This window comes from Strigops habroptila, chromosome 12, assembly GCF_004027225.2.
Source record: "Strigops habroptila isolate Jane chromosome 12, bStrHab1.2.pri, whole genome shotgun sequence".
NCBI lineage: Eukaryota > Metazoa > Chordata > Aves > Psittaciformes > Psittacidae > Strigops > Strigops habroptila.
Genome location: NC_044288.2, coordinates 14,208,295 through 14,220,928, shown reverse-complemented (window position 1 = coordinate 14,220,928; position 12,634 = coordinate 14,208,295). Strand labels below are relative to the sequence as shown.

The following is a 12,634-nucleotide window of genomic DNA, read 5'->3' as shown; positions in this document are numbered from 1 at the left end:
TCAGTCTGACTGAAGTAACATTTAAGTAATATTTAAATTAATGATTATTTAAATAATCATTAATGCCTGTTTCCATTGCAGTATATCCCATCAGAATACCTGATTTTTAACCCATTCAGCCATGGAAAAATTCCTTTTCAGTTTTCTGGTAAAGGTGATGGAGAAGAAAATCTACACATACATTCAGGTCACTTAACCGGAGAGTATCTATTACTATGAAAAAATTTCACATGCACAAAGTCACTGAAGCCACCTCTCTCCCTGTGCCTACCCAGTATCATCTACTATCTACTATCAAACAATTTAAAGCAGCATAGCTTCAAGGTTACTCTACAGAGTACCTGTTAACTATAGAGTTAACAGGATGGAAAACATGAAGCATGATGGGCACTAGAGAAAGTGTGTCCTCTGATGGTAAATACCACAGCAGCTTTGTCTACATAAACATTTACACAATCCCGAAGCGCCGTGACCATCACCCTGGTTAAGGTGCGCTCCACAGAAGCCCAAGAACAACAGCTCTGCTAAAGTCAACAGGACTCCAAGCCAGCAGGTCGAAACGCCTGCTTCCAGAGAGGATCTAAATGAATTTCAGTGATACTTCAAACACACAGTGGAATACCTCCTACAAACTCCTTATGGCACCCCACCAGCTCTTTACTTTCCAGAAAGAAGCTGAATGCTACCTGCCTGCATTGCCTGGTATAGGAGAAGGTTGCAAAGGAACAGGAGCTGCATGCAGATTGCTTTTACACCAGAAGAACAATCTCCTCGAAGATTAAGCTAGACAGGATCTGTTCTTATGCAATGTAAGGTTACAGTTGGCTCCACGGGGAAAGGTATAAAAGTGACAGGAAGGCAAACTGCAGTTCTTTACATTTTTATAGTGATGCCTGTAACTGTACTTAAACAGGGAGTGGAAGGTGATACTATATAACTGAAAGTCTGGGCAATAGCATTTTTCTGGTGGTAAGAAACTTTCCATTAATCAGTCCATTTAGTCAAATTCATGGCAGCTAATGGCCACAAAATTCGTAACTATAGTTGCTCTTAAATCTTGTTGTCTTTCATGATTTGATCCATATTTATACAGGAAAAACACACAGCTCTGGAGATCACTGTATGATTATAGTTTTCATTGGTGACCTAAAAAGTAGCCCAGATGCCAGGAGCCAAAAAGTTTTGCTGCTCAAATCTTCATTCCAGAAAGAAAGGGAATCATTGCAGCTATTAAGAGCTGCATACAGAGCATGTTTGAATGTCAAACAGAACCACCTGCTCCATGACAGAGATAACCTCCCCTAAAGAACAGCAAGTATAATAAACCTTTTACTTTCACACAGCACAGACCTAAAACACAGCCCATTTGTTCACTGCCATCACAATGAAAATCACCAGAAGGAATAACAAGACACTGAGCGAAGAACACTAAAAGCTCCAGTTTATTAGAAACATATTTTCCAAGTTTTACTTTGCACTTCACAGCTGTGAGATGGTTTTGGCCACTTCATGTTCACTTCAGCTCACTTTGCTAATCAGAAGAGTGATCCATGCTTATCTAGCACAGGAAAACCTGTTCATTTCACCAGAGCACTGAAGTGATCAACTTCAGAGTAGCCCATACTGGAAATCAGTCACTCTTTATTTAGAACAGGCTCATTCAGCTCTAGCACTTGCACTTCAGTCCTTAGGTGCCCATTGTTTTGCACTATGCTTACCAAAACAAGCTTCTCAAACTTCGCTTTTCTATACAGCTGCTCCATGAGGTCTGCAAGGAGCCAGGCCCCAAAGTCCAACGGCAGCAGCAAGGTTTAGTGCACAACCAGCTTCGCTGCTAAAGAAATCCGCCTATCGAGTATGGTAAATTGGTTGTTCTATTTACTTCTGGCTGGCAGAGAGCTGAAAGCTTTTCCTCTCACTTTTCCTGAGCCCTTCTCCTCCCTCCCCAGTGTTGGCAGCACAGAGGCTGCTAAACCACCCTCTTCCTTATTAGCTTTTGCCAACCACAACATGAAGCTGACAATCCTTGACAGCTTCATAGCTGCCCCCAGGTCAGAATGGCAAAGCCAATCATCCTCCTTTGCTGAGGAGGACATGAGCAGCAGCAGTCTGGAAGGCAGCACAGCATCGCTCCCCACTCAGCTCACCATTAGGGCTGCTGTTTTCAGCAACACCAGCTGGAAACTTTAAGCTTAATTTCACTAAAGTCATTTTACAATCCAAAACTTTCCAAAAGGGGCATTCTCGCAAACCATTTTTCCATCACAAGTTTGCAGTTGGTTTCTCATTCAGAACATACCAGCGAGTAGGTACATCCCACTTCACTCCAGCCGGCTGGCAGCAGAGGGCACCACACAATCACCTATGTGATTTATATACTTCCATCATGCTCACGGGTTAATTTATAGAGCACAAATTACTACTACAACAAGCTACAGGGTGACTCCATAAAGCATGCACCATATCAGATGAAAACACATGCAATAAAAGGCAGCTGATTTGCTACAATGCTTTTAGCCAGCAATTCAAAGAGATGCTCAAGCTTAGTATCTCTCCAAGTTCAAATGCCACATTCCCATAATGGCAGGTATCATGCAGAGCACAGATCTCCAGCCCCACCACACAGATACAGAGTAGTATCTCTGCAGAGTCACATAAATACTCGCATTAGCCCAGGCATAAACCACTAGCCCACAAACTAACTCATCTGTGGTTTACATACTGCAGGGCACATCATTAAACATTTCGGCCGAGGATGCACAGCAGCTCTGAGGCAGACAGCAGAGATTCAAGAGACAAAAAGAATACCACCTGCATTTCTCCAGCTTTTTCTATTCCTACAGATCATGTGTTTTTACTTACTGAATACTTGTTAAAAGAAAAAGATGAAACTACACAAAAGTTAATCCGCATTACATGAGCACACCAATATACACATACTGGTGAGCAAAAATGTGCTATCATGAAGCATAAAGAAGCTTCTAAGCTATATTCTTGCTGTCTGCAGAAACATTTCAGTACCTTGATACTATCATCCCCATTTAAAGCCACGACACTAGCCAAACCTGTTACATATGCCATGGAAAAAGGACCTCCTATTCATATCTTCTGCAGAGCTGTACATACACTAACAAAGGACACTTCCTAGCATGCAGCTGTAGTGAAGAGTAACTCAACACATCAGCTTTTCTAGAGATCTGCAGCATGACCTTGAGGACAAGACCTTGATGACTTATGGCCATCCCTTTGCTGCAGAGCCAGAAGCACCCAACGGTGCTCCAGAAGAACAAACCCGAAGGCCAAAGGGAAGAACACAGACCTAATCCACCTTATTAAAGCAATACATTATTTTCAGCCACCATAATGTTTCCCCTGAACATGTAAATACAGGAGCAATTAGGTACCCAGGCACTTCTGCAGAAAGCCTTTAGCATAATCTTTCCTAGAATATATTTACATGGCTTCTGATTGCTTAATTTTCTGACACATTTGTTTCAGGCACTCTAAAGATTAAATAAGGCAAAAATCGCCTACACTGATACATCACCATTTTGAAGGTAACACGCAGTACAAAAACTCCTAGCAGCTTTTAAACTTCAGATTTTAGCATCACAATTCTATGTTCCAGCTTTAATTCTGCTGTTCCTTAAAACCTTCCCTCTCGCCTTTCACTGTAACTCTGAAAGATAAAAATCACTGACTGAAACAGCAGACACCATTTAAAGAAAAAGAATGAGCCTGGACAGAGATTTCATTGAAGAGCTCAATTCTGTATCACATCCGAAATGTCCTCAATTTAAAATTAGCCTGCACAAAAAGGCAAATTAAAGCCAGAAACAGAAGAAAATCTTTTCTGACTGCTGTAAGTATTATTTTTTATAAGATAGCCTCCTATCATTTAGGGGTTTGGTATTAAGAACTCAGCTCTTCAGAACGGCTTTATGAACAAGCAGACAAACAGCATATTCATTTACAAGCTGGAAGTTGATTAGTAAGTACAAAAAACAAGGAAGAGAGGTTGGAACTATTGAATCTGAGGATGCCCAAAACCCTCTCTGCAGTCAGCTGACAGATACCTCTACGACAACAGTAAAAAAAACAACAAACCAAACCCATTTGGTTTGTCGTTATACTGCTTCATCTGAAGTTATTTTTACCAAGACAGCCAGTTGTCCTTTAGAGCATATTTTCCCTTGCTCAGTGTAACAGGAACTATCATTTCAGGGCCAAATCCTTCAAAAAAATAGGCCTATGATACAAGTATTTCTTCACTCGCAGACCCACTGCAGCCTCTAACTCCACCTTAATTAGACTGGAAGATGAAAACTTCAGCCTAAACCTCAGTAACTCTGATTTACACAAGTGCAGAGAGGTTTTATTGCGAATTCTCCTGTAAGCTGCACAGACATTTCCTGCCCAGCTCAACACATCAAAACAAAAGCAGATCTCAATTTACTGGCAGCTGCCATACTTTAAACAGACATAAAGAAAACAGAGTCAACATTCTGTGCAACATGGGCAATGTGAGCTATCTAAATACTGAGAACACTGAACACACAGAAAACAGCAGTGATGAACTGCATTGTAGGAACTGCCTGGCTTACAGCTACCCAAAGCCCACAGTAAAAGGACAATGTTTGAAGAGCAACAAAGTCAGTTTCACCATTTTTTCACTCTACAGATTTGACCAGAATTAACTGCTATTTCCAAAAAGGAACTCTGAAGCCTCCTAAGAATAGTTACCATTTTTCTCCTCACCACCTCTGGAAGATGCATGATTTTACAATGGCCTTCATTTCACCATAACACCATACCATGGGAAGCTATGGAGCAGTGGACTACAGGGCTTGATTTTTATTCATCACGCAAAACAGATTCCTTGCATCGAATAGAAATACAAGCATAAGGCAGTAACATCAGGAACTCCAGGTATGTCATGATCACTGTGTAGGTTAAAGGGATTTCTGCGCAGGCTTGAGGATCCACTACAAATCGATGTTTTATGGCAGGTAACAACTGATGCCTTTCCCTGCTGGCATTACAGGGATATAATGGTTATACTAGACTTGCACTGATTGCTTGAATTTCAGAACACATTTCTTCTGGGAAGGAAGAGCTCAGTCTCAGTTTGACTACAACACTTCCCGAGAGCCTTCTTTCCCTCAGAGCATAAATTGCCACAGTAGGTTTCACCACCCTTACGATGCAGTCATAGTGGCAAGTCTCCAAGGAGGGAAAGAATTAGACAACTAAGAGTTTCAAGTGGTTATGAACAAGCAGAGCTTTGTAGAGTAGCAGCCGAACCGATAGTTACACACTGGCATTTCAAGCTTTCAAGTCCCAATCATTCCTAATGGTACAAAGCCAAACCCAGAAGAGGACAAAGCAATTGCATAGCTAAGAGTAAATGCAGCTAAACCGAGCTTCCAAACGTCTAATTTGGGTGATCTAGTCTCCCTGTCTCACACACTAAGCAGAAAGATTTGGCTGTTAAATTTACTACTACTCCAGTGGGACAAGAAAGGAATGCAGTCATGTGCTGCAATATCGTCAGGCCACGTACCCAGCAGGCATCTTCTGCCTCTCAGGAAGAGTTATCCACTCCTCTCTTCCTAAAGGAGGCTCAGCACACAGACGTAATCCCCAAGCTCCACCTGGCACTTGCTGCCAGCCTTTGCCTTAAGCGCTGCGGGGACCCGGAGGTAACAGGTGATGTTTGTTCCCTGCCCCTTCCCAAGGCAGGTAAAGGGAAATGGCACGTAAAGAGGCACACCCTTGGGAGACAGAATCACCGTCCTCTTGTATGCAAGGAGGGAGCAAGCTCCCCTTCCTTACTCGTTAGAGCAAGGAGCCAAAAACCTTGTGTTATTCCCTTACCAAACTCAGCCCAAAAAGGCGAGCAGACCCTCGAGTCCGCGCACCCGTGAACTGGCAAGAAAGCGCTCGCGTTCCCCCTCCAACCCAGACATCGCTACGGAAAAGCGGCTCCTTGCTCAGGGGCACAGGAGCCCTCCCCTGCACTCTTCTCCTTCACCCCCTCCTCTATAGGGGGCGGCTGCTGCTTCTCCCACACGTACAACTGAGGCTCCCCCCTTGTGACAAGGCAGAGGGACGCCCCCAGCCCCTCACCGCCCCCCGCGGCACCCACCTCCCCCTATCCACACATCCCCACACCCCGCGACCGCCGCCACTCACCGGCGCTTCGCCGGCCGCTACCCCCGGCGGCCCCGCGGCGGCAGCAGCAGCAACAGCCCCTTCCCCGCCGGCTGCCCCGCCGCCCTCCAGCTGCCGCTCTCGGTAGAGGGACCAAAGCCCCACGTTGGGTAAGAAGACGAGGGCGGCCAGCGCCAGCCCCACCGCCTGCAGCAACCGCTTCTGCTTCCGCCGCATCGGAGCCCGAGGAGGCTGGAGCGGGAGGAGGAAGCGCAGCCCGGCCCCGCCGCCCCGACGGAGCCCAACTTTGCCCCGCACACGGCGGCGGCGGCAGCGGGAGCGGGCGGCAACTCCGGCACTTCCGCTCCGCGCTCGCGGGGAGGCGTGGCCTCCTTCGCCCCGCCCACCGCCGCCGGAGGGAGGCTCCGCCCACTGCCCCCCACCCCCCGAGCGCTCCCTTCGCTAATGACTTTCCTTTAATGAGTCTCTAATTATGACTCTAAAACGATGCCCTGGCAGCCGCGGGGGCCTGGGTGGGCGCAGCGGGATGGGGCGGGGGCAAACGAAGTGGGTAATTGCTCCGGGAAGGGTCCGCAATTAGCAATGCCCACGGCAATTAGCAATGTATTGCAGCAGCACCTAGTCGGGCTCTGCGGAGGGGCAGAGCTCCCCGAAGGGATGCATGGGCTCCCCGAAGGGATGCATGGGCTTCCCAAAGGGATGCATGGGCACACGGCAGGACAAGGCTACTGTCCACAGTGCTCCATGGATGAACATCCCATTGCCTGGCCTTCCGACAGATGGGATCGCTCCCATCAGTTCCGCAGCAGTGGCTGCCATTATAAAGGAATGTTGTTCATCGGGGTACCAATTAAGTGGCTTTTACTGTATCATAAACTAGATAATGTATAGGCACTGGATGCAGGGGGGTGTTTTAAGAAGGAAACAACAGTGGTACAGCTTTTCCAAAACGAGGAAACGCATTAATTCCTTAACTGGAGAGCAAACAGCCCTGGCGTTGAGAAGATGCTCTGCCAGGGAACAGCCGTGCGGCTCGGCTAGTGTCAACAGCAAAGCTGTGACAACCCCGAGCCCTGCTGCGGGACCGGTGAAATAAATATTATCTCTTCCAGTGTAAACTCCCGCAGAGAAATGTTTTATTTCCTTGAACAACAACAACAACAACAACAGAAATCTACAAAGAAACATTGCACACCCCACATCTGCAGTCCTTGCCACCGTCGCCCCACACCAGCAAGTGGATTTAAACTTAAATAAACTTCCATAACCCGCTAGATGGCATCTTCCAGCAGATTTCAGTGCCTGCTGCTAGAGCCAAATCATCAAGGAAAGCATTTGAGAGCAGGTTACGCTTGCTAAGTCTAACTACATGTTGAGGCAGCTTGTACTTTTATTTTAATTATCAGTGAGGTTTTGCTGCCAGCTGATTTCTTTACTAGAGATGTTAATGCTTCCATTGTTCCTTTGTGGGTGGAGAAGATACTGACCCACGAAATCTCTCTGCTTCTGCCTTTGGAGCAAAATGTATTCCTTTTATCATCACTGAATCACCTCCGGCAGCGCGGAGACTTTGGCTGCTGTTGAATAATGCATAGCCCCTAAAATTGTACAACAATGAAGCTACATATACACTACCTGGTACTGTGAGAATCGAGGCTGGAAAACTACAATGCTCTGATTTAATACTGCAGTGCCAGCGCGCTGCCGTATGGACCCTTCTAATAACATCCCCATCCCCTAGCCTCTGCAAGAGGTCTCTGAAAAGTGGTTGTGAAATAGCAGGCGGTTTCCTAGGTATGCACATAGGATTACAGCCTGCCCTTGGCAGAGCATCCTCATTTATATAAAGAAATGACAGCCACAAAGTTTGAGAGTTAATTAAAACAAAGCTACTCGCTGGCTTGACATATGTTTAAATTTAGGATTGTGAGCCTGCTTGCTAATTAAATGTTTGCCTCATAAATTGACTTCGGCAGAGTCGCACAAGTTGTAACTGGGAACAGAATATGGCCCCATGCTGCAGGTAGATTAGTATTTTGTATATGAGAGCATCCTGAATGATCAAACCCTCTAAAGAGCCGCATAGGAATTGAAATGGAAATGGATGCTCCAGGTCTTTCCTTCCCACTTTAAGACAAAGCATTGTTGGGATTACCAAGTCATTTATACGCCATGCAGCTCCCAAATAGATGTGTTTCTTCTACTAAAGGTCCAGCATTTCTCCCTCCCCTCTTTCTCCTGAAGTGTTTTGGTGCAGACAGAGCTCTGATTTGGGCCTGTTGGATGCAGTGCCTTGGGGATTAATTTGGTACATGCAAAATAAACATGGATTTACGTCTCTGAGAAAGAAGAAAGCCTGTGGCTTTTAAGCATCTAAGTGGAAAGGGAAATGGTGTACCTTCCCCAGGCATCTTTTCAAAACAAATATAGGATCAATTAACAGCAGCTCGATCCCCATTTGGAAGCTCTCTTTGCTAGCAGGCTGAGTTGCCCTGCTTGCAGCTCATGTGTTGAGTTGCTGCAGGGCAGAGTGCAGCAAAAATGGGCAGTGGTGTCATAAAGCCTTGGGTGAGGAGCAGGGGTGACCAGAGGTACTTGGGATGCTGGGAATGGGCAAGAAAAAATTGCTAATGGGAGCAAATGTGACAGGAGTTCCTGGAATAAAGCCCACAGATGGCATGACAGCATGGAAACGAGATGGCAGAGACATAGGGAATCAGTGCTCTCCTGCCTTCTGGTCTCCTCTGGATGCAGCTCCTTGGGGCAAGGACTGACTCATGTGAAGGGCTGGATTCTGACCTTGGGACTCCTGCAGGGGTGGGTAGTGGAAAGCAGAAGGTCCTTTGCATCCCTTCAAGAGAGCTGAATGGTTATGGGATTCCCTCTCCTGCTGAGTGGTCACAAGTGAGACAGACCTGGCTTTCCACGGCCCCAGCTACTCTGCCAGCGTAACAGCACAGGCTAGGGGAAGAAAATACTGCAACGGGGAAATAGGGGCCAAAATACCACCCAAGAGCCTATTTTCTCTTGGGTTCATGGATGCTGCAGATACATGTTGCCACTACAGGGATGGAGCGTGAAACTCCGGTCCAGGTCTCCATGTCTGCACTGTGCCCTGTGTCAAGATGGCTTCACCGTAGGGAAAGCCAACTCCTTCACTTAACCTTTGGTCAATTTTTTTGACAGATGTTTGTGTGCTGATGATGCTTCCTCTTTTCTGCAAAACTCATTTTTAACCAGGAAGAGAAAAGGAAAAACAATCTTCAAAAAATGGACGAACCTCAGCCGTGGCTGGTCCACAACAGGATTTTGTTTCCCTTGGCATTTCTTTATCCTTCAGTGTTTATTGGTTGAAGTTCAGCTCAAGTCTCATGTGAACAGAATTGATTTGTTATGGGTTTCTTTCCTGATAAAAAGCAATGCCCAGGAACCGGCTCACCTGCAGGCAGGAGCACAGCCCTCCCCTGCTGCTCGGCAGGGGGGATGCCTGCCGGCATCGCATCCCGCAGTGATCCTGCGGACTCCCCCAAACCTGGAGCTGCCTCCAGCCGACACTTGAGATGCTGTGAAACAATGCAAATGCTTCAATAGCTCACAGAAGTGAGGATGATTATAGGCTTTTAGAAGAAAATTGCGAGTCCTGGCACTGCGGGAGAGCATCCAACCCTCTCCCCATCTCTCCCAGGGGTGGAGAGACAGCACCAACATCCATAAATCCTTGTCCCCTAGCTGGGAAGCAAGATAGAGAGTTATTTGTGGCATGGCTGAGCTGGGTGTTTATCTGCACAGGACAGACCTATGCACAGCTTTTAGCAGTAAAATAAATAAAATAAAAACACTGATATTCCAAGTGGATCCACCTGAGCAAGCAAAATCCCTACGATCAACAGGGAAATCTGCCTGCAATTACTGTAGATAAACAGAGCCCAGCAGTGCGGGGCAGGAGAAGGTGACTGAAGCGGGATGCTGATGGAGGATGCTCAGGGTCTTGTGTGGAAAGCTGTGCCATCACCAGTGGTCGCTCCTCCAGCCTGGTGCAAAGTGGCAGGAGTGGCTGCGTCCATCTGCAGCCTGGAGCAGTACAAGAGCAACTAAGTCGTTGGAAGAGTTTCACGGAGTGTAACACTCTCTTATCTCCCCTGGCCTTAAATCAGGCTGGTAATTTCGCTGATCGCCTGTGGCAGGGGAAATTGCTGATGTTTAAGTTGAAACACAGTCCTGGAGGACAAGGCAGCGATGGCTTGCTGGGAGAATAAATATCCGAGCAGAGCATGAAGCAAGGGGGGGATGTGAGCCTCATGCATTCTGCACTGCAAACAGATGCACCAGCATACCTGGAGATTTGCTTTGCATGGGAATGTGCTTTTCATAAGGAGGGACCTGCATCTGTTGCCCACCTCTGGATGCCCAACTGCCAGGACCATTAGCGATTGAGGAGAAAAAGTCCAAAGCTGCACTTTGCAGGGTCTGAACGGTCCCTGCCCTCCCCTCTGTGCTTTGGTGGTCAGCGAGGACCCTGCTTCTTCAGGCAAAGCCTTAGTTTGTGCATAATTGTCAGTGGGGCTCAGTTTGGTGATGAGCAGACAGAGGGTCTATTCCTGGCTGTCTACTCAAGTAACCTTATTTAAAGGAAAAAAAGAAAACCACAACTGTTGTTGCAGTCTTTCTGGCTGGAATAGGCAATGAGCCTTGTCTGCTCCCTCTGCTCTGAATTCCGAGCTGCTGCAATGAATCGGACTGATTCCAAGTCCGGCAGAGCCAGCCAGGCAGACTGCAGTCAAGATGTCCCCAAAACTCCCTGGCTCCTGCTTCTCTGAGCACAGCTTAAATTCTGAGGCCAATGTTTTCTGTGCTTCTCGAGGGATTTGGAAGCTCACGCTCTAATAATTAAGGCAGCTTTGAACATCTTAGCCTTCAGCCACACTTTTCTGACTGTTTCCTGTAGCAGCCGTTAGTGCTTGGCACAGGTACTGGCTTTTACAATGCTCTTGCCATGGGCTTGCATGGTTTCAGCAAAAAGAACTTAAAGAGATTGTCCAATACATACATGAGAGCAACACAGAGCTGATTTCAAGGGAGGCTTGAGGCTTTACTGTGAACATAAGTAGTTTGTGCATCACTGAGCTGAGCCTGGAGGAGATGTCTGCTCTTCTTCCAGTTCACTGGATGTGCCCTGGGACAAGAGTAGCATCACTTGGGTCTGAGGTATTCTTCAGGGTGGATCAAGAACACATACATGCTCAAGATCTCATTTAAAATAAGTGTGATAAACTCTGCTTGCACCATTAAAAAATAACCTTATGGAAAAGAGAAAGAAGAATAAAGATGCTTAACCCGGCACTGAACAATCTAGTGCTGAAGGTAGCCAGGAGAAAGGGAAAAATAAAGCTGGTTATGAGAAAATTTAAGTGAAGTGCATAAGAACTTGAGTGATATGGATAATATCATCTCGAGTTACTGTGCTCAACCCCATGAAGGGGAGAGGAACAAGGGCTATAAAACATAAATAGAGGAGAATCAAATTCAGAGCAGATGTCAAGAAGCGCTCTCCCAAGTGGAGAATCAAAGAGGCAGGGAATGACCTGCCACGCAAGGCTGGAGTGGGCACACTGCTCACTGCGGCTTTCCAAGGTGAGATGTGTCCCTGGAGCACAAGCCTGGGGCTAAGCACAGAGTGAGATGTGCCAAATGGCCTCTGTGGGATCCTGTCCTGCCTTCTGCATCTGACATAAAATCAGCTTCAGGATTTTTCATGCTGAAAACCAAAAAACGACTGCCATCTGCGAGGGGAGCCTGGTCAGCCCTTCTCATGGGAACATCCTGCTGCTTCAGCCCTGTGAACTGAGAGCGTGAGATGTTCAGCCTTGGAAGGGTCTGAGCCACACATCAAGGGCCCTTTCCCATCACCAGGGAGAAAGTGGCATTGCATGAGAGCCAGTGCAGGGGGTGTGTGGTGGGGACCTCTTCCCAGGACATGAATTTCCCCACCTTCCCCATGAAACCTGCTGGAGCATGTCTTGCAGACACTGATTTCTGCCACTGCTGGAGGAGCATTTGGTGGTTGAAGTGGCTGCTAGCAGGTGTCTCAAGTGCCCAAATGGAGGGCACGGCACTGTGCGTGCCCTTGCTGAGCTGCTTTTCCAGCGGGGGGGGAAGGCTCTCCTTTCTTAAAATAGGTCCTTTCCAAGGGCTCTTGTGTTCAAGAGCCAGAAGGAAACCAGGTCCTTTGTCCTTTGTTTTTCATTTCTAAAAAGAAAGGCAGAATAACAGTGTTTGAGAAGCAGAAAAGCAAGGCAGATGGGGTGTGGGATGGAACGAGAGGAAGAGATTGGGAAGGCAGATGCCCACCAACAATGTGATGCTGACCTGTGGCTGGGAATGCTGAGAGCTTTGTGCCACTGGGAACTTGCTGCTCAGGCCTTGGGTTATACTTGGTCACTTGCAAGTTATATACTTGGTT

The 12,634-nt window shown here is 47.0% G+C and overlaps 1 protein-coding gene across 1 annotated transcript in view; it reads right to left on the bottom strand.

Moving 5' to 3' along the window:
* Positions 1 to 6,526, bottom strand: part of GALNT10 (polypeptide N-acetylgalactosaminyltransferase 10) — an 83,029-nt gene extending 76,503 nt beyond the window's left edge. Inside the window, exon 1 of the mRNA XM_030504654.1 lies at positions 6,196 to 6,526. Coding sequence (XP_030360514.1) covers positions 6,196 to 6,390 — 195 coding nt within the window. The 5' untranslated portion in view covers positions 6,391 to 6,526. The remainder of the gene's footprint in view (positions 1 to 6,195) is intronic.
* Positions 6,527 to 12,634: the final 6,108 nt, after the last annotated feature.